At 31.9% G+C, this 20,080-nt stretch overlaps 1 protein-coding gene across 1 annotated transcript; it reads right to left on the bottom strand.

Annotated features, from left to right (window-relative positions):
• Nucleotides 1–604: 604 nt before the first annotated feature.
• Nucleotides 605–18,827, bottom strand: LOC129939385 (uncharacterized). The gene is made up of 9 exons (XM_056047379.1): nucleotides 18,187–18,827; nucleotides 11,848–11,999; nucleotides 11,642–11,786; nucleotides 1,812–2,020; nucleotides 1,543–1,741; nucleotides 1,356–1,478; nucleotides 1,149–1,299; nucleotides 977–1,083; nucleotides 605–921 (listed from the first exon to the last, which is right to left on the bottom strand). The coding sequence occupies exons 1-9, from the start codon at nucleotides 18,512–18,514 to the stop codon at nucleotides 626–628; spliced, it is 1,710 nt and encodes a 569-aa protein (XP_055903354.1). The 5' UTR covers nucleotides 18,515–18,827; the 3' UTR covers nucleotides 605–625.
• Between the last annotated feature and the right edge of the window lie 1,253 nt (nucleotides 18,828–20,080).

Below are 20,080 nucleotides of genomic sequence, written 5' to 3'. Positions count from 1 at the left end.
AGTGCGTCTTTTTAAAAACGCCTGAGTGTGATAACACAAAAAGTAATTTGTTGGCACCTGACCAATCAGATAATAGAAACTTGCCTTATTTTCAAGTCCCTTATGCCGTCTGAACCTGCCCAATGAATCGATTGGATCAAAAACCTTTAGAAAGTGAAAAGTGAAAAGAATTTAATTATAGACTGTTTGTAACCTTGATCAACATAAAAATTTAATAAACCTTGTTGCGTTGTCTCCAATAATTTTAAAGCAAGTTTTCTTTCGTTAGAGGAATGCAATAATATTTTGAATGGTAACCGGAAACCTCTTATAGTATATGTTACTCACGTAAAGAAATACCGAGATATTTATTTATGTACTTCTCATGGGAAGTTATTGTAATCGTTCCGATTTCTCGAATTGAAAATGTTGTATTTCTCAACATTTCAAGGTCAAACGAATCTAAATAAAAGATTTGAAGAATTGAATACCATCCTTTTTAATGTGTTTCAAATAAATTAAAAGGACTCTAGAACAAACAGAAGCGAAAATCAAAGCAAATTAACAGATCTCTTCTTTTTTTATCAAACTGCTGCAAAGTGTGAATTAATAAAAAGATCATTGATTCATTTTCAGTCTTTTGTTTTTATTCTAAGACAAAGCAAAAATAATTCTTATACATCAGTGGGGCCTCTTCGTCAGATATAAAATTTCGTTCTGGTTTAACCGAACCAAATGGATTTACAGTTGGTGGTATGACAATATCCAAACGCCTTGTGGATTCTTCAATAAAACGTGACAAATCCAATGGGGCTTCATGTTGTGTATATGAAGTTATTACTACGGGACATTTTTTCTCAACAACTGCTTCAATTGTCTCTGGCCAGGTGTCTTCCATTTTAAAGCCCGTCGGTCGATATAGTCCCGGATTAAAGAAACAAACTGAAAACAATGTAAAGTGAAAATTGAAAACTTGTTAAGTGCTTTTAGTGCTTACTCAAATCTGGCTTTAAGTAGGACTCCTTTTTGCAGTAGTCATGATAAAGGCTATTTTCGAAATGATATTTCACAGTTCGGTTATTTTTACGGCACGATTTACAGGGTCTTAACAAAAAAATAAAAGAATTTTAAAGTTAACATTTCTTTTTCAAAAATATTGCAAGTCTAACTTTGTTTTCTTCAGTTGTTCAAATGAAATATTTCTGGGATTTAATTCAGGACCAATGAAAACCACATTCATTTCCTTAACGGCGGGTGTTATATGCAAGAAAAACAGTTCCCATTTATGCAGCAGATCTACTTCAAACTCAATTTCAGCACCTTAACAAAATAATTTAAATCAATACATCAGAATTTTCGAATATGTTTGTAGTTACCTATCAAATGAACTGTGATTTTCTCCATACGAAGTTTATCAAAAACTCTCAATGCATACCAAGCTGTTAGAGGTCCTGTTGCAATTTGACTTAACGCTGCATACTCACATTCATCTTTTATATCTGGGGAAATATTTTCAATAATTGAATTAACGAAAAAACTATTTATGGACATTTTTAATCTTACCAACTGCCAATTTTGTACAAATCTGCTTCATATTTCCACATCCCAGAGGTAAATCTCTCAAGACCTTTGTCGGCATTGTTGGTTCAATTTTACCAAATTTCTCCTGTCTTATAATCATATCCTTAAATAGCTGATAAGATCTACACCATAAGTGATGAAATTTTTGTAAATGCTCAGGATTGGTTTTACAAAATGAAACCTGAAATAATTCGAAAACCAAAGTTAGACCCTCTATTTTACTTATGTTTTCTTGCAGGAGTATTTTATACCTGACCACAACCAGGACAATCTATAAGTTTATTATACCGATACTCTCGACAATTTATGTTACAACAAATTCTTGGAAAAAGTAAGACTTCTTGCTCGTAGGCAGTCAGTTGACGATTTATTAGATTTTCAGCTTTTCGAATTGCAATTATTCGATAGGAACGAAATTGTTCTGGTGTAAATTCGCCACACTTGTAGAAAATATGTCCTCCTGAAATGATCATGGTTATTGTTTTTAAGTTTTGGTAAAGTTTATAATAAGAGGGGCTGTAGAACTTTTAGAAAAAAAAGTTATGAAGGGTTATTGGATTTTTTTTTCAAATTGTCATTTTCTTAAAAAGACATTGGGGAGGATAAATATTATTTTGGTACGTTAGAAAAAAGCAAAATTAATGGTTAGAAACAAATTTATAAAGATCGTTTAAAAAAATATACAGGTTTTTTTCTGAAATTAAAAATAATTTAAACACGCACTGCGAAAGATTTGTTTGTATACAAAAATGTGTCCTTCGCTTTAGTTGAATGGCTCCTTCGTTGGATTAGAAATTAATTTTTGGATCTTTAAATACAAGTAGTATTGCAATGGTTTACGTCTCAAAAGCATAATGTTGGCGAGCCTCAAGGCTTTATCCTGTGTCCGATACTTTTTCTCATTATTATTTATGATCTTTTGTCGGGAACTTCTTATTCACTCACCAATTTCGCTGACTACAATTTCATCAACTTTTCATATTAGTTTCTAGATTCTCAATCCTTTTTCTTGGGATGTGAAATTTTAACGGCAATGTATGGTAAACTCACTAAAATCCGACCTTGATAATATTATAGAGGAATAAGAAATCGAGTAGAATCTAATGTTTCGAAAACTAAATTCTTCCTATTTTCCATAAAATATTAATTTTGGTAAGCATTATCGAAAAGTGGCCTTCGCATCAAGAAAAAGACGTGAAGTCTCTTGTCTCACTACTTTTGTTTTACCATTATTTAACGGTTTTCTCCGTTTAAACAATTTTACATTACTCGCACCTCCACAAATGCTTATTAGTAAACCCTCGAGCTTTATTATATTACATTATTTATGAATTTAAAACCAATATGCACCACAGCTCCTTCTTGAACCCTCTCTCTTCTTAACGCCATGTATTTGGCGTTAATTGCAATTTAACTAATATTATGTTACTTGAAATGACAGCTGAGTTTAGCTGTTGTCAAATGTCAGTGCTCCCATTTTCAAACTGCAAATCTCAAATCTAGAGAATTTTATCCTCGAAGGAGACTATAAAATAATCTTTTGAAAAATGTTTGGATTGGAAAAGAAATGCATAAATTAAAATATCTAGACAAGAAAATGTTCCAATATCTAAATATTGGACATTTTACAGCTTCTATTGGATGGCTTGAGGCATTTAAAAAGTGACACAACAGTATGATTAAAATCCCTCAGTGGAGAAGGCGCAGATGTTGACATTGTTACTTGTGATGATTTCAAGAAAACATTAAAAACCATTTATACTGGATCTGAACCAAAAAACATTTCTAATTGAGATGAATTCGTACTTTTTTTAAGGCAACACCTTCAAAGTCACTGCAGCTCAAAAAGATGAGATGCAGTGGTAGCAAGCTTTCAAAGGAAAGATTAACAGTAGGCAGGTTCAGGCAACATAAGGAATTTCATGTGCAGTCAACTTCATTCCTTGAACGTAAAGTTTGACCAAGGCAACTAGTTGATTTTTCAAGTGTCATGAGTTTCAAATTCAGAACTTTACTTCAAAAACTTCTACTTTAAGTTCATAGTATAAAAACTATTAACAATATTATTGTCAACAAAAAACTCCTCAGGCAAACTACATTTCCATCACAATTTGTATTTTGTATTGTAAAGAATTATTAATTATTTCTTTTCCAAATTGACAAGGAACTTTTAACAGAAAGCATTAGATGGATGAAGTTGTGCAGAAAATAAATAAATCATAGAGGAATAAAGTTCAGCTTTCAGTTGAGTGAAAGAAAACTATCAACTGTCATTTTGACAGAAGTAGACTTAAGTTGATAGTTAGGGAGATTTTTCTTGACTAACTTTCCAGTTAACTTTCCATTGGCTGCGTTCAATCTATGACAGATATTGTATCCGGATACCTTTTTGTTAGTGTTTTCTGTGTAAAATAACGGCTTATCAAAAACAGCTGAGATGTCAAAAAAGGAACCCAAAGGTATCCAAGAATTTCTGGGGTATGTACCTAACCTACTATGTAAGTGTCTGACAGAACAGCTGATTCAACACATGGTTGAATTTCAAGAAACTTGAAAATTGATTTCAGCTTTTTGTATTTCTTGGTAAACAAAAAGATACAAAATATTACTTGAAGTTGTATTTGAGAATGTTCTGTACATAATAGACGATGAAGAAAATACTTGCCCTTTAATTTTTAAAGGTAATTATGATCTATTTTTTTTAAACTTCAATAAAATTGACTTATTTTTTAAATTGTTACGCAAATATCAATTCATCATCGTCCGACGAATCAGTTGAATTATCCATTGAAATGTTTTATTTTACAACAATTTTGACCTTGAAGCTTAAATGTTTCTCTACTTTTTGTGAACAGCTGAAAGTTGTTTTTATTTTTTGATAGCTATTTTAATACAGCTATCCAGCTCATTGAACAAGGTATCTAAAAACCCATCTATTCAAGATACCCTATCCAACACGAGATTCAACGCAGCCATTTAAGTTGCCTTAATTGAAAGATATTTTTTTGGCAGCTGGCCAATCAGATACTAGAAACTTGACTCCCTTATGTCGCCTGAACCTGCCCAGTTTTGTAGCGTACTGGACGTAGAAAAAGAACCAATACTGGAAATTTTTAACTTAATTTTAATGATCAATTTTAAATGTTGGAAAAGCTATGGGAATAACATAGGGAAGCAATAAAAAGGCTTGGATGAACTCCTTTTTGTTTCAAGAGTGGCTAAAGGGTTTTGACAACAAAAATCCATAGCAACATCGAACTGAAGTTTTTTCCTTCAAATACAACTTCGCACCTCCAGTCACTTGATCAAGGCATCATAAAAAACTTCAAGACCCATTACGGAAAGTAGCTGATGTTACTCTATTACCCATATCAAATTGCTATAAGAAATGTGTTTTTTTTTGCAGAAGAAGACAACAATGCGGTTTCTGAGGATTTAATACTCGACCCTCCGATTCCAGAAGATCTTTTGAGTATGGATTCTGTTCCGTAGAGTAAAGCAATCCGAATTTTGGTATTATAAGCTAATGGAGCTGAGGTTCAATCACGGTTTGGGGTCAAAATACTGGCATAGAACATAATACTTTATTTAAAATACTGTTTCTCAAAATGTTGTATTTCAATATACTGTATTTGAAAAATATTGTTTGATCAAAATACTGTATTTAACATTTTTGTATTTCAAAATGCAGTCAATACCCTTCTTTTTAATTGTTTGTATTTTTATCACATTTTTGCATGAATTGTTCCTATTGTAATCAACAATTGCATACACAATTCCACCAAATTAATTAATTTGTCAAAACTTCCATCATTATACAATATTATGAAATACAGTATTCCGACAATACCGTATGTTGTGATACAGTATTTTGAAATTCAGAATATTAACCATACAGTACCGTACAGTATAATACAAGAATTTTGACCATGCAGTTTTAAAAAAAAAAGCATTTCTAACTGCTCCCGTTCTAATTTTTTTTTTTAATCACAATTTAGAGTTTTTTAACCACACATAAAATTCCAACACCAGTTTGGCCGTAAACATTACGAACACATTACTTTAAAGTCCCTACTTAATTGTAAACAATTTAATTTTAATGCTGTTTGAGCAAAAAAAAAACAAGTATACGCCACAGTTTTCGTTTTGATAACTATGTACACAGCTGGTCAAAAAAATTGTTGTGATTGAATTTTTATTCACCACTGTTGTCTTTGACGTAAAATAACTGTTTTTTTTTATAGCGAACTTTAAAAAAAGTTTTGTTTTAAGAAATAACGATTATTCTCTTGCCATTTATGCTAAGCATATTGAATTCTGTTTGTGATATGATGAGCTGTTCTTTTATTTTTGCTGCATTAAGATTCGGAGTGTTTAAGAAGTTGGTCATAAAAATAGGTGTCCATCAATTTAATTCAAACTTTTTATCTTAATTATTTCAAAGATGATACTAACTTTTGAGGTAACTTGTTTAAAACTTTTTTTTTCATTTATAGACATAAGCTTTTTATATATTAGAGTTTTAATATAGGCAGAAACCTGCACTGTTCACCGGAAGAAAAAAAGAATAGTTTTGCAATAAACGAATGAAGGTAGAACGTATAAATTTATACGGAAGATCTCAGAATTACCTAACAAATGCTCTCCAGGCCATATCATTGAAAATCGGGGAAAGCCGAAGAAAACATCAATTACTACTTATCAAACCCTTTTGCTTCATCAAGGACTATTGGCCCTAAAATAAATAACAAAGTCAGTGCACGCAAAATTCCAAGAAGACTATAGAATTTCAATCTACCAGGAAGATTAGTCATGATGAAAGTCCCCTTACTATAAGAGCTAATAATATAAGGTCACGGGAAGAATTTGCCTCAAGCCATAGAATATGGAGTGAACCTGAAGGAGCTAAAAAATGGCGTAATGTATTCTTGAGTTAAGAAACAAAAATTAATTTATTCTCATCGGATTCGGGGCGTAATGTCCGACGACCCAAAGGAAAGAACTGTCACCCACGCTATACAAAAAAACTATTAAACACGGTGGAGGTAATATTATGGTTTGAGGCTGTTTTTTCTTGTATAGTGTGGGCCCTACAGTCCCTGGCCATATTATAAGACGCACTTTAGATTTTATGCAAAACATTCATTTCCAGCTATTTTAATCAGTTTTTCGAATATTGTAATGCATTCAAATTATTTTGTATGCAGTAAATATAAACTACTTACTAGAAATAAAGCAACTGAGTTAAATTTTGTAATTTAATTCAATATTTTGTTGAACCTCCTTTTGCTTTAATATAAGAGCCTCAATTCTGCTTGGCATACTGTCAATGCTTGATTTGACTATTTCCTACATTTGTGGGTGGTGATTCCACACGTGAATTACTCTTTCAATAAGTGACCCCATCTTTAGCTACTTCCCTCTTCATCAGCTTCCACACGTTTTCAATTGGGTTCATATCAGGGTTGTTTCCCGGCCAGTCGAACAAAGGGATGTTTTCTTCCCTCAAATAAGTTTTTATGGACCAGGCTGTGTGGCATAGAGCTCCATCTTGCATAAAAATGTAACCATACATCCATTCTTGAACCTAATCTAATCTAATAATCATACAAATTTTGCTGTCTGGTATAGGGATATTTTGGAAGATGTTATGCTCCTATTTACCGAAGAGAATATGCCGCTCCGATGGAAGTTTCAACAAGATAATGATCAGAAACATACAGCGGGTCTTGTGCGAGATTGGTGTCGAGCGAAAGAAGTCTCCATTGTTTCATGGCCGAATCAATCCCCAGATCTTAACTCGATTGAGAACTTGTGGAATGAGCTTAAGAGAAAACCAGGAGACCAATATTTTACAAATGGGAACGAACCAATTGTGGGATGCTGTTCAGAGGGAATGGTACTCTATACCCCGAGATACATGTAAAAAGCTTGTAGCGTCAATGTTTCGCCGACTTCAAAAAGTTTTGGAAAATAATGGCGGGCACTCGAGGTTTTAAAAAAAAGTAATCGAAAATGATGATACATAAAACGCATCAAAATGTGTATACAAACGATCATTTTTGGCGCAAATGTACACTCATCGCCACTTGCATAGGACATCCTGTACACTCTTTTTACTTTGCTTATAACTCAAAAGCGGAATGATTAAATAATGGTACAAATAGCAAGTCTTGGAAAAAAGCCGTTTTTTTTTACTTTAACTTTAACTTTGTTAACTTTCGTCTAAATTAAATAAATATTTTTGCGCCACTTGAATAGGCCATGCAGTTTTTTTTTAGTTTTTGCATAGTTTAATCGGTATCTTTGTCACACGGAATTGTATTTTTCGTTGATCAAACTATTTTGTAAATATTTAATTTAAAAAAAAAAAACGTTAAAGGGGTCGAGGAAAAATGTTGATTGAAGCGGAAAAAGGACAGATCAAAGCATAAAGGACGCTGGCTTATCTATTGACAAAATAGCTAAAAAAAAGTCGAGAAAAGACGACACGTGATAGCCACGTGTATGTAATGAACTTAAATATGGGAAAAACATGAAAGGCCGCAAACACAGTGTGCTTACTAATTCGGAAAGGCGACTTATATTAAGAAAAGCGTCAAATTCTCACGACTCTTTGGCAAAAATCAGGGGAAAATGTGATGTTAGAGCAGGTCACACATTAAAAGCATTAAAAGACTTAAAATCATTAAACATTAAAAGACTTAAAATCAAGCAGAATCCACCTCTTAACCCAGTTCCTGGACTTTGGCATCGAGTGGTCTTTTCCGACAAAAAAATTATAATTTGGAGGGTCGCGATGTATATAGCTACTATTTCCATGACCTCCGCAAAGAAACTCATTATCTGGACCGGCTGCATAGCAGAGTTGGAGGTGTAATGGTTTAGGGAGCTATTTCCTAATATGCTACCTGCAAACTACAATTTGTGTCAACAAAAATAAATGCTTTGTCTTACAATGGTATATTGAACGAGGCATTTCCATACGTAGGTAGAAATGGCGATCTCAAGCCAACCTAGCCTGAGATCCAATTAGCGCTGTAGTGCGCCGTTTTGATACCAAAAACTCGTTTGACCTGTCCTTGAAAGGGACAGATTTATAGAGAAGCTTCATAGCGATTATGTTAAAACCATTTTGTCGCATTGAGGCAAGAGATTAGCTCTCTAATCTTTGTCTCAGATAGCTCATCAAGTTCCTGAAAGAATGCTTTGCCAAAGCAGGACACTTGCAGAGGAAATGGATTATCGTTTCACTTTCTCTTTGGTCATTACAACTACGGCAAAAGGTGTTGTAGGAGATACCCAACTTCTTCGCATGAACTCCTATAGGCCAATATCCGGTACAAATCGCAACGATCCTGGCTATGTCTTGCCTTGGCCTGCACAGAAGATCGTTTGTACGGGTTTTATTATAGATGGGCCATATCTTCCTAGATATAATGCAGTTGGGTAAATTGCTCCACCTTCGGTTTGATTCAGTTTGGTAGATAGAAAAGATTTAACCCTTCATAGCGCCAAGAGGAATGTTGATCCTTGCGTGGCTAGCTCGTCAGCCCGTTCATTTCCCACGATAGGGTGACACCGAGGTTAATATTCAGGCTAGCAAGCTTATCGCGACATTGCTGGACCAATTTAGATGAGGATGTGGCCGAGTTAATGGTTTTGACAGTTGCCTGAATGTCTGTAAAGATAGCCGCATTTCGGTTTTGGTTTGGGCTTTGTTTATGTATTTTACATGCCTCCCTTATTGCCAGCAGTTCAGCCTGAAAAACGCTAGCTAAGTCAGGAAGCCTAAATGATTAGGCTACATTTAGTAACTCAAAAAAGATCCCATAACTAACTCCACACTCCATCTTTGAGCCATCAGTAAAGATGGTTGTGTCGAAACCTATCGACACGATGTCATCCTTCCAATCTTCTCTGGATGGGAAAATAACCTTCAAACCCTTACTAAGGCTCAAAGTAGGAGTGCAGTAGTCAGTGTCTACCGAGATAATATCTGAGGGAATCAATTTCGTTGTGTTGCTGTGACCATAAGGTTTTGACAATCAGCTGTTTGATTCCTTCAGCCTAATAGGGCTGCAGGAAACTATGTATTTAATAAAAAGGTCGATTGGTAGAAGATCCAAAATAACGTTTAAGGCGTCCGTTGGGCAAGTATGCATGGCCCCTGTTGTGCCCACGCAAGCTGTTCTCTAAACCTTCTTAAGCTTATCAATATTATAGGCTTTGCTAAGAGCAAACCACCACACAATCGAGCCATATGTTAAGATTGGACGTACTGCGGCTGTGTACGTCCATTAAATCATCTTCGACTGAAGTCCCCACTTTTTGAAGAAAGTTTTGCTGCAGGCGTAGAAGGCAACACAGGCCTTCTTAATCCGTGCTTCAATATTTAGTTTCCAGTTTACTTTAGGGTCGAGTATAACTCCAAATATTTTGCACTAGAAGACAATGATAGGATGTGAGGCCTTTCCATACTTTCAAAATCTTTTTGGACCTCTGCCCTGGATTTATCAACATAATAATGCGCCAATACACACAGCCCGGGTTGTTAAATCGTATATACAGAGCCAAAATGTGGAGCTATTAAGCTGGCCGCTCTACTCACCGGACTTAAATATCATAGAAAATACTTGGGGATTTCTGGCACGTCAAGTATACGGATCAGTAAAACAATATTCAACTATATCCGAACTAACTCAAGCCATAGAACTGGCTTGGAGCTCGATTGCGCAAATTATTTGGATATACCTTCCAAACAGGATATCTGAAGTTTTGGAGAAGAAAGGTGGCTCAACACACTATTAAAACATTTTTATTAGTTAAATAAAATACTCTAGTTACCTTCAATTGAAGTAAAGTTCGTAATAAAAAGAATATTAATAAATGTTTTTTTTATTAATGTGTCCTATTCAAGTTGTGCGAAAATTGGACCTCGCAGTTTGCATGTTTTTTCTCAATAATTTTTCATTAATACTTTAATCCTTAGCATTAAATCTTTTTTCAAGTGAAATAAAAACAATTAACTGAACTTAAGTTTAAAAAATTGGTTCTAGCATGTTTGGTTTTTGAACTATGGACGATAGAAAAAAAACTAAGGGGTGTTCTATTCATGTTCTTTTTGTTCTCTAAAATGTATAATAACTCAATTTCAAAAGCGCTAAATGTTAATATTTTGTTAAATATTTATAGTCCAATAAAAACCATTGCTAAAATAATATTTAAGTATGAAAACAAATGAAAAAAACTGAGCTTACATGAAAAAATAATAATTGCACCTATTTTTTTGGGCAGCTGTGTATTCTTTTACTTGAGTATAGTTTTGCTGGTTGAAGTGAAGAGTATAAAGTAATTAACGTAGGTTAATTACTTTAAACAACATAAATAAAAGATTTTGTCTGAAAAATTATAACGATTAATGCGATATACCACACATTAAATGTGACATTAACATTTTCCCACGTTTACCATAATATTTACATTCTGAAATTCAAAATATTGAACATGCAACCATCTGAAAAACATCATACAGCTTCATTTTATTTTTAGAATGTACATCTTCTGTATTTGTTGTGAGTAGCTACGTCCCTTCTCTTTAAGCTTTGACAATATTTTGTCTTGTGGAAGTAAGCATTAATTCTTCACTGATTAGCCATCTACATATCTACACTTCTTTTAACATGCACCTAATAATGATAGTCTGCGTTCGAGGGAAGGAAAAGTCACTTTAATTTCAAAAAATTCTTTGACTATGTTCCAACAAATAAATTTTAAATTCGCAGTGCTACCGATCGTTCCCTTGGATATATTTTTATGCAGTAGAAAATGTTTTAGTAGGCTGGTAGACTGTAGCTTGTATGTTAATTATTTATATCATGTTTGGAGGCTTTTAAGATGTATGTTTTTATATTTAGTTTATAAATCGAAAATAAATCAAATTCAAATAAAATTGATACAACTATTCGTAACAAATCGTCCAATTAAATGCATGATTGAATATTAATGGGATTATATGGTTATTGAAAATTAAGGCGTTTAATATTTAAGAAATTTATCATTATACTTCAGCGACACTTACCATAGCTGTCAGCAACTTGTCTCAGGGCATAACAAAGTTGTCTATGATTTTCATCCGATTTCATGTGCTCCGATGAGCAATAGAATACCATTTTGCATTTGCTGCATTGGGTCAATTTTGTATTGCGAAGGTCAGACTTGCAAAACTAAAAAAGGAATTTACATTTACAAAAACATAGATTTTAGAAGGTAAATATTTGTACTTACATTACAAATAGAGACAGCAAAATATTGTCTAGGCTTATAAATATACTCCACATATTCTTCTTCTTCGTCAGATGACTCCACGTCACTGACTGGTTCTTGGTTTATTAACTTTTGGAGGTTTTCCAAAAGTGTATTTGGTAGATCTGCACCACCTGTTGAAATCACAAAGAAATTTCCAAATAGGAATGGTTATGGTTTAACATTATAATATCTTATTTTAAGTATATGTGTTTTAGCCTTTGACTTTTGTTTTATACATACAAGCTTTTGCTTTTAAAAAAATATCAAATAAAATTACTTTGAGATAGTTTTTTCAAGTGATTTCGGAATTTGGCATAATAAATCTGACGTTTAAAAAGCGTTTTTACGTCAGAAAGATTCTTGTATTCATCGTTTATCGTCCGTGGTATGTCAGAAACGTGAATTTGCAAAAATAAGAATTTTGGTAAAACAAAATTTCTCATTCAAATTTAAAAATAGGTCAACAAATTTGTCTAATTTATGTATCTTTTCTTTGATTTAACGGTGCTTTGATGGCTTAACTTACGATACACATTCATGTACATATACCGAAATAATTATAAAGGCAGTATGATTTTTCGAAGTAAAAAAAGAAAATATAACACTTTTTAAAAAAAATTTAATGAAAAACGTAACAAAAACACTTATTCTAACAAAATAAACACTTTTGATTTTTTTTTTTAGTTTAGAGGAACAAATTAACTAAAAATTAAAATTTCGCTACGAAATAATTATAAAGGCACTTGTTTTTTTTCGTGTTTAACAATTCTAATACGAAGTTTGGTTGCCTTTTTTGGCTATAACTTCTTCCATTCGTCTAGGTATTGAGTTAATTAGGGTTTGAACATAAGAATTATCTATGTTTTTCCACTCCTCTTGGATTGATTGCTTTAATTCCTTTACATCCTTAAACTGGCGGCCATGATGGAAAACTTTTGATGATAAAAGTGACCACAGGTTGTCAATTGGGTTTAAGTCGGGACTTAATGCTGGCCAATCAAAAGTGGGGATATTTCGGGACGACAGGAACTCTTTTGTGGCTCTTGATCTGTGGATTGCAGCGTTGTCTTGCTGGAAAATGAACTCTGGTGTGGCTATTTCATCTCCAAAATTGATTAAAACATCATCGAGGAGTTGAATGTAGTAAATAGAATCCATTCTCGTGCTCACGAAGCAAATGGGAGTAGTTCCATTGTACCCTATACCCCCCCAAACCATAAGGGATCCTCCACCAAAGTTTCGCCGTTTGCGCACTATTTTGGGGTCGTTTTTAGAGCGCCAATATTTGTGTCCGCCGTCTGGACCATCCAAGTTAAACTTCTTCTCGTCTGTAAAAATCACTGTTCTCCACTCCTCTCTCCAGAACCGGTGTTTTTCAGCAAATCGAAGCCGGGCTAGTTTGTGTCGTGGCAATAGCTCTGGTTTAGCACATTTGGTTTCGTATGAAAGCTTCAAATCTTTTTTTAATATTTGTTGGACTCGTCGCACTCCCACTCCTAAGTCCATTTTTGCCATTAACTCCTTAGCACACAAGTTATCTCTATAATAAGGAGTCTTTTCATCTCTCTTTTGGCACGATTGGTGACGAGCGGCGTCCTTCCTGGTCGTTTTATTGTCCCATATTGCGGGCCTTTGTTGATGAAATTGTCAATGACGCAGCTCGACCTTCCCAAACGTCGTGAAATTTTGCGATTGGATAGGCCTATCTCATGGTATACCTTGATTTTTCCTTTTTCTTCGCCGGTCAACGACTTTCCACGCGGCATTGTTTAGAAACCACCAAAAAGCTTTTTAAATTCAATAAAAAAAAACAAAAATTAAATAAAAAATTACTGTTAAAACCATAATAATAACTTTAACCCACTTGCGCTCTCATTGAAGGTCAAATTAGATGTGTAAATCATAAATGCCTTTATATTTATTTCGCAGGAAAAACGGTAAAAACGGCTGTTTCATTTTAAAACAATAAGTATACATGTTTTTATATACATAGGAATTGAGGTTTGCCAAGTACTCAAAACCATGTATAATTTGTTTTCTGAAAAATAACTCCTTTCATATTAAAAATAATAAAATCAGCCTGCCTTTATAAATATTTCGGTGAGTGTATGTTTTTAATATCTTTAATTTTATAGGCTCAAACATTAAAAATTCCATTTATAATAAATAAAAGTACGAAACTAAGGTCAATTTATTCAATATAGTTTTGCAGTTGTTAATGAGTTATCCTCGCCTTTAAAATTCAACTAAAGACGTTTTCTCTTGATACATTTCGATTGGGCAGTTTCAGACGACATATGTACATATGTATGTATGTATGTAAGGGACTTGAAAATAACGTAATTTTCTAGTATCTGATTGGCCAGCTGCAAAAGAATTGCTTTCCAATAAAGACAACGTTGACTAGAAAAATCTCCCTAACTATGAAGTCAAGTCTGCTTATGTCAAAATGACAATTGATCATGTTTACAACTGAAAGTTGAACTTTATTAGTCTATGATTTATTATTTTTCTGCAAAATTCCATTAAATCTTTTGTGTAAAAGGGTTCCTTGTCAAATTGAAAAATAAAATGCACGACTGGGTCGCACGAACTTGCTCCTGTATGCAAAGAGTCTGTTTAAAAAAGTACCTACATACATATGTATGTATATAATATAAGATATATTAAACTATGCCTGTAAAATCAGTTTGTCTTCAAAGATATACATAAATGCCATTTGATTTGTCAAAAAACTTGTGATTCATTCCAAGACACAACTCATCCTAGGACAACTTATCGCGGAAATGAAAAATACTAGTAAGCATACTTAACAAAAACAATTGTTGTTTGTGTATTCAACTAGTTCGTTCAAAGATTTTTTCTTTGGATATCTTTGTTTTAATTTCTTATTGGAAGAACCAAGATGGAAAATAAATTATCTGAAGATAAGAAAGAGGAAGAATGTGTATGTTTAATTTGTAAAGCGATCGCCTTTTGGTCGTGAAGTTAGGTAGGTATCCAAAACGGATAAAGAATAGTTCATTTGCGTGCTTAGCTTTATGCAGATAGATAGATAAAGACATGTTTATGATGATAATGAAGGAATGTTATTGGTGTTAGAAGGTGCTTACTACAATCCAATCACATTCCTTCCTTCCTAAAAGTTTTCAGCGCAAAACATGGAGTTAATATTTTCAGTTTATTTTGTTTTTAAAAGATTTAAAAAAAACAACATGTACAACAAATTGCTATTCATGTGTTGTTTACAGTGAGGCTGCGTTTTAGATTTTAGTTATAAAGTGCCACGTAAGTAGTAGCTGTAGAGGTTGTAAGTATTACCTATATAGGTTATGCCTGTGTGTATGTGTATTGTGTATGCGTTGAACAAGTGATTCTAATAGAAAATACATAAATACTTTCTGGCTCATTTCTTTAACTTGTACAAGTATTTATTCTTTTATATAGGCGAAGGCAAGTAAAATATGTGTGAAACAACCTTATTCTTAAAGAATAATATCTTAAAATCATATACAAAGGTACCAACATAATATTTCTTGATAGACACTTTAAAATAAATGTTTGCATTAAATATATCAAACATTCGTTATCAGTGGCGCTAGACGGCCATCGTTGGTATTTAAAATAGTTATAGTGATAAAAATACATAAATATGTACCAAATGCATTAAAATGCATAAAAAATAGGAATGTTATTAAAATTTTGTCAAAATAATGCGCTCTTTCGGGCTCATGCATCTGGTGAGATGGGAGGGGTTAAATTTAATGCAGTTAAAAAAAAACTATTTTAAGATTCAAAATTTTCCTTGAAAAATAAGTTTGTCTTCAAAAATGTTGATGCCATTTTAAAAATATTTTTGGTATAAAAAAAAAAGTTATACAATTTTGAAAAAAAAGTTCAATATTTTTATAAAAATCCAAACAATACAAAATTGCACTTTTGATTACCAAATATTTTTAAGGCAATAAGATCTTAGCTTATTTAAAAAAAATACTAAAATCGGCTGATAAGTTGCTGAGAAAATTAAGAAACTTAATAATGGTTCTAGGAGCAATACCTTTGCTGAGCAATAAAAAAAATATGTTTTTCCTATTTAAAGAAGCCAAGTTAAAAAAAAAAATTTAGAGAAAATTTAAAAAAAATCTATTGGTTTGTTTTTGAGAAAATTCGAATTTTTTTTGACCAAAAAAAATGTATGGGGGCCACTGTTAGTTTTGATCTTAAAAAAAAAAATGAAAAAAACGCCTGAGGCGAATCTGCTCAAAAGCTTAACTTCCAAGTTTTAACTCAATCGACCCATTGGTTTAGGCTGTAGGAGTGTGGACAGACAGACAAAACAGACCGAACGGAATCGCGGGGCCCACTTTTTTCGACTACCATCGTAATATCATGTTTGATTAAAATCTCGAGTTCGAAATTTAGCACGAATGCAAAACTTGTCATACATGTAGTTCCTATATGTATGTCCCAAGTAAAAAGAGGCTGGAATGCGACCCACACTGGTAACTTCCCATCTCGTCTGTCTTTTTGTTTTGCCATAAAGTTGTCAGTTGAATTATTCTTAAACATTTTAAAATTACCAAAAATATTTTATGATATCAAGAACCGAACATCAATTTTTACGAAATTTGCGTACTATTTTTTAGATTTTTTTTATGATAAAAAGGATTGTTGGATTTAAAAAAAAAACTACTAAATATCGAAAACTATATTTTCTGGGAAATAAAATAAGTTTGAAGATAATATTTTTAATTTTTGAAAAGGCATTTGAGTCGAAAGTTAATTTTTATCAGTTTTAGTATTGTTATATCAATTTTTTTTTAAACTGTCAATTTTTACCAACTTTTATTAATTTTTTTGTTTAGATTTTTATTTTTTGTAAATTTTTGTCAATTCGATTTTTCTCAAAACTTTTCCGAATGTTGAAAACAATATTAATTATAAGTTTAAATTAGTTGAAAGCCATAATCTTTACTTTTATTGAATTTTCTTTGAAGTTTTTATTTTTTGTATAAAAACTGTCAATTCGATTTTTTTTTAATGTTGTCAATAATATAAGAAATTTATATGTTAAAATTAATTAGAAGCCATAATCTCATAGTTTTGAAAAGATATTTGAGTCAAAATTCAATTTTTACCAACTTTGAGTAAAGTTACTTTTTAGGTATTTATTTTTAATAAAAAACTGTCAATTCGATTTCTCTCAAAATTTTACCAGATGTTTAAAACGTTATGCTTTGTTACAAAAAATTATTTTGGAGATAAAATCATTTTTTGTTTGTAAAATTTTCGAGGAGACAAATATTTTTCAGTTTTTTTGATTTATAAAAAAAAGTTAATTGGGTTTTTTTTTCCAAAAATATACTTGTTTGATATAACGCTACAGCATATAATATAAAATTCAATTCAAGTCTCTAGCATTATTGGTTCGTGAAATATATATGTATGGTTAACCAAAATGTTCACCTTATTTTAAACTGATATCGTAAAAAAAACAACGACGCATTTTCTTGAGAGCTCTTTCTGCATCTTTCTGCATTATTATTTGTATATTTGAAGTCGATATCTCTTTTGGTTCTTGAGCTATGGACGACGAAAAAACGTCGCGAACGTATGAACGTGCGGATGTACGAACGTAAAAATCTTTTATTTCGACTCTAGGGACCTTGAAACGTCGGGAAATGTCAAAATTTTCAATTCGACAAATACGACCGATTACAATAACTTCCTATGGGAAGTTAAAAAAAAAAAACATTTATAACAGTTAGTAAAAAATGATATTCGACTTTCGCTCTTTTCAAAAATTTAAAACATTGTCAAAAAGACCAACTTTGAAATATGTAATGCCAGACTAAAAACCTTACATTTAAAAAAAAAACACCCATTGTTCATAGAAAATGTTACTAAAAGGATATGATGTGGTGTTGTATCCGTTTCCAATGGTCTGAAATCGTTCTCCATTGTTAATGGCATAGCTTCCTCCTTCAAATCAGTAAACATCTTTTGAGATCTTTAAAAAAAAAACTATTTTTACTATCAAATTGAAATTTCTTATTGCAGAATCATTTATTGTCCAATTTAGTTGATTTATTTTATTTCTCACGTTTTCTATCACATAGAGAACACTGTAAAAGGAGTATAAAGTTCAAATTCTTTCTACTTTACTCTACTAGATTCTTATTTTAGTATCTAACGTTTCAACAAACGTACGTTTTTTAAAAAGTATTTAGGTTCTAGCTTTTTTAAAAAAACATTTAGTAAATTGAAAATACACTTCAAAGCACACTTTCCAAGCTATTTTATATATTCCCCGCTTACCGTTAGCTATTGCAACTTCGACTTTCTTCTGCAATGAACTCAAAAACGGATCATTGATTTTGACTGCAGGCGTCTTAACACTTTCATTCTTAGAATCGCCGGTAGTTTTTGAATTATTTCCAATGATTGGTGAGTTTAATTTATTGTCTCTTAAAACACTTTTCACTTGATTTGGAGTTGGAACAATTAATTTCTGTTCAATTTGATTTCCATTGCCGATAACTGCGGTTTTATTTTGAACATTATTTGAATTATTAGATTTTGCTTTATTTTTCTTTTTATTTTTATTATTATTCTTTTTTCGGTTAACATTAGTTGTTGCTTCCATATTTAAAATTTACTTGTAAACTTATAAATTATATGATATTATGTAATTATATGGTCGTTCACTTCACTTCTTCTTCTCACTGCTGAGACTTGCTCGGTAAAACAATATTTATTATGGGCAGAACTTTTGGCGAATTCGAACTAATGCAGTCTATTGTTATCAAAGAACTAAATCAATTTGGCCCTCGTCCATTTTATTAGTTTTTCTATTTTCTTAAGCTAATTGCTGGCGCTGGGTGTATGTTTTTAACTTAAGAAAAATTGTCTCTTATTTTTCTTTTTGGTGTCTTTTATTTTTGTAGTTTTTGAAAATCTCTGCAGAATAAAGGCAGCAAATGAATGAGTTGAAAATGCGTTCTGTATGGTTTTTTCTTTCTCTTAAGACAAAATTTTATAGTTAATTTTAATCACTAGACCAAGTATCTATAACGTACGACATGGTGAGTTAATTTAAGCCCAAAAAATTGTTTTTGCCCAGGCTAAGTGGATTCATGAAGGAAATATAAAAGAATAAAATAAAAAACAAACTATTACTGATGATACAGATTTATAGATAAGTTTTGTTTTTAATATACGCATAACTTCCTACGAATTATGCTTTTGATTAATTGCTCGCTTATGGCAAAAAGCAGAACCATGAAATAAATTATTATCTTTTAATTTGAATTTTATTAAAATATGTTTCAGAATAAAAGGCAAACATAATAAATGTCTCTTTATTTTCCGATCATAGTGGGGTTAAAACGCTTAAGCATCAATGAAAGCTATGAATGAACAAGGGTCTTCAAAGAAAATGGTCATTCTAGTCACTTTTCAACGGTTTAAAAAAAAGACGATTTTCCATCAAAGTGAATTTTCTAACTAGAAAGAGTAAACTGATTTAATTTTGAATTTAAATTTGCATTTTCAAAACAGATACTATAATTGCTTTTGATGGTCTTGATATAAATCGCTCTAGTTGGCCAGGTTTTTGAGATATCACATTTTAAAATAAAAAAAAAACATATGCAAAGGATTTTAAAACTAAAAAATAAAATTCATTATTGTTTTCAAAAACTGTAATCCTTATCTTCAATTTTTAATTTAAATATTTGTATTATATTATGAAATCTTCAAAGTTCTTAAATTTCACAGTGACAATTTATGTTAACACATTTTTTTCCATAAAAGGGCAAAAATGGGTTGAAAATAATTTTAGCTTATGTACCGAATCCGTTGTCAAGTTCTTGAAATAAATGGGACAAATATAAAAAAATTGTTCGCAGCTATAAGCTATTAAATCAAGTTTTATCAAAACTCAATTAAGACTCATATAACTAATAAATTTGGAGAAACTAAGCAACATACTAAATTGATTTTTTCAGATGTTTAATTTTCAACTTGGAACTTAACTTTACCTTCAGTTCTCTGGACCCAAAATTTAATACCCGTGTTTTGTTGGAAAATCTATCCATAGTATAGTAGAATTTTACACGAATAACAAAAAGAATATCCGCAGTATGAATACTACCGATAAAAGTTAAAGTAGAATCTTACTATGGATGGGTTTTTGACATTTACACGAGTC

The sequence above is a fragment of the Eupeodes corollae genome, chromosome 1, assembly GCF_945859685.1.
Source record: "Eupeodes corollae chromosome 1, idEupCoro1.1, whole genome shotgun sequence".
NCBI classification, from domain to species: Eukaryota; Metazoa; Arthropoda; class Insecta; order Diptera; family Syrphidae; genus Eupeodes; species Eupeodes corollae.
This window is presented reverse-complemented; position numbering and strand designations above follow the sequence as displayed.

Excerpts from the sequence above, each read along its gene's own strand:
- LOC129939385 (XM_056047379.1), bottom strand. The coding sequence starts at position 18,514 with ATGGAAGCAACAACTAATGTTAACCGAAAAAAGAATAATAATAAAAAT. Across the intron at positions 12,000-18,186 it reads CGAAGTTGCAATAGCTAACG|GTGGTGCAGATCTACCAAAT; the intron begins GTAAGCGGGGAA and ends TGATTTCAACAG. Across the intron at positions 1,300-1,355 it reads AATCACAGTTCATTTGATAG|GTGCTGAAATTGAGTTTGAA; the intron begins GTAACTACAAAC and ends TATTTTGTTAAG.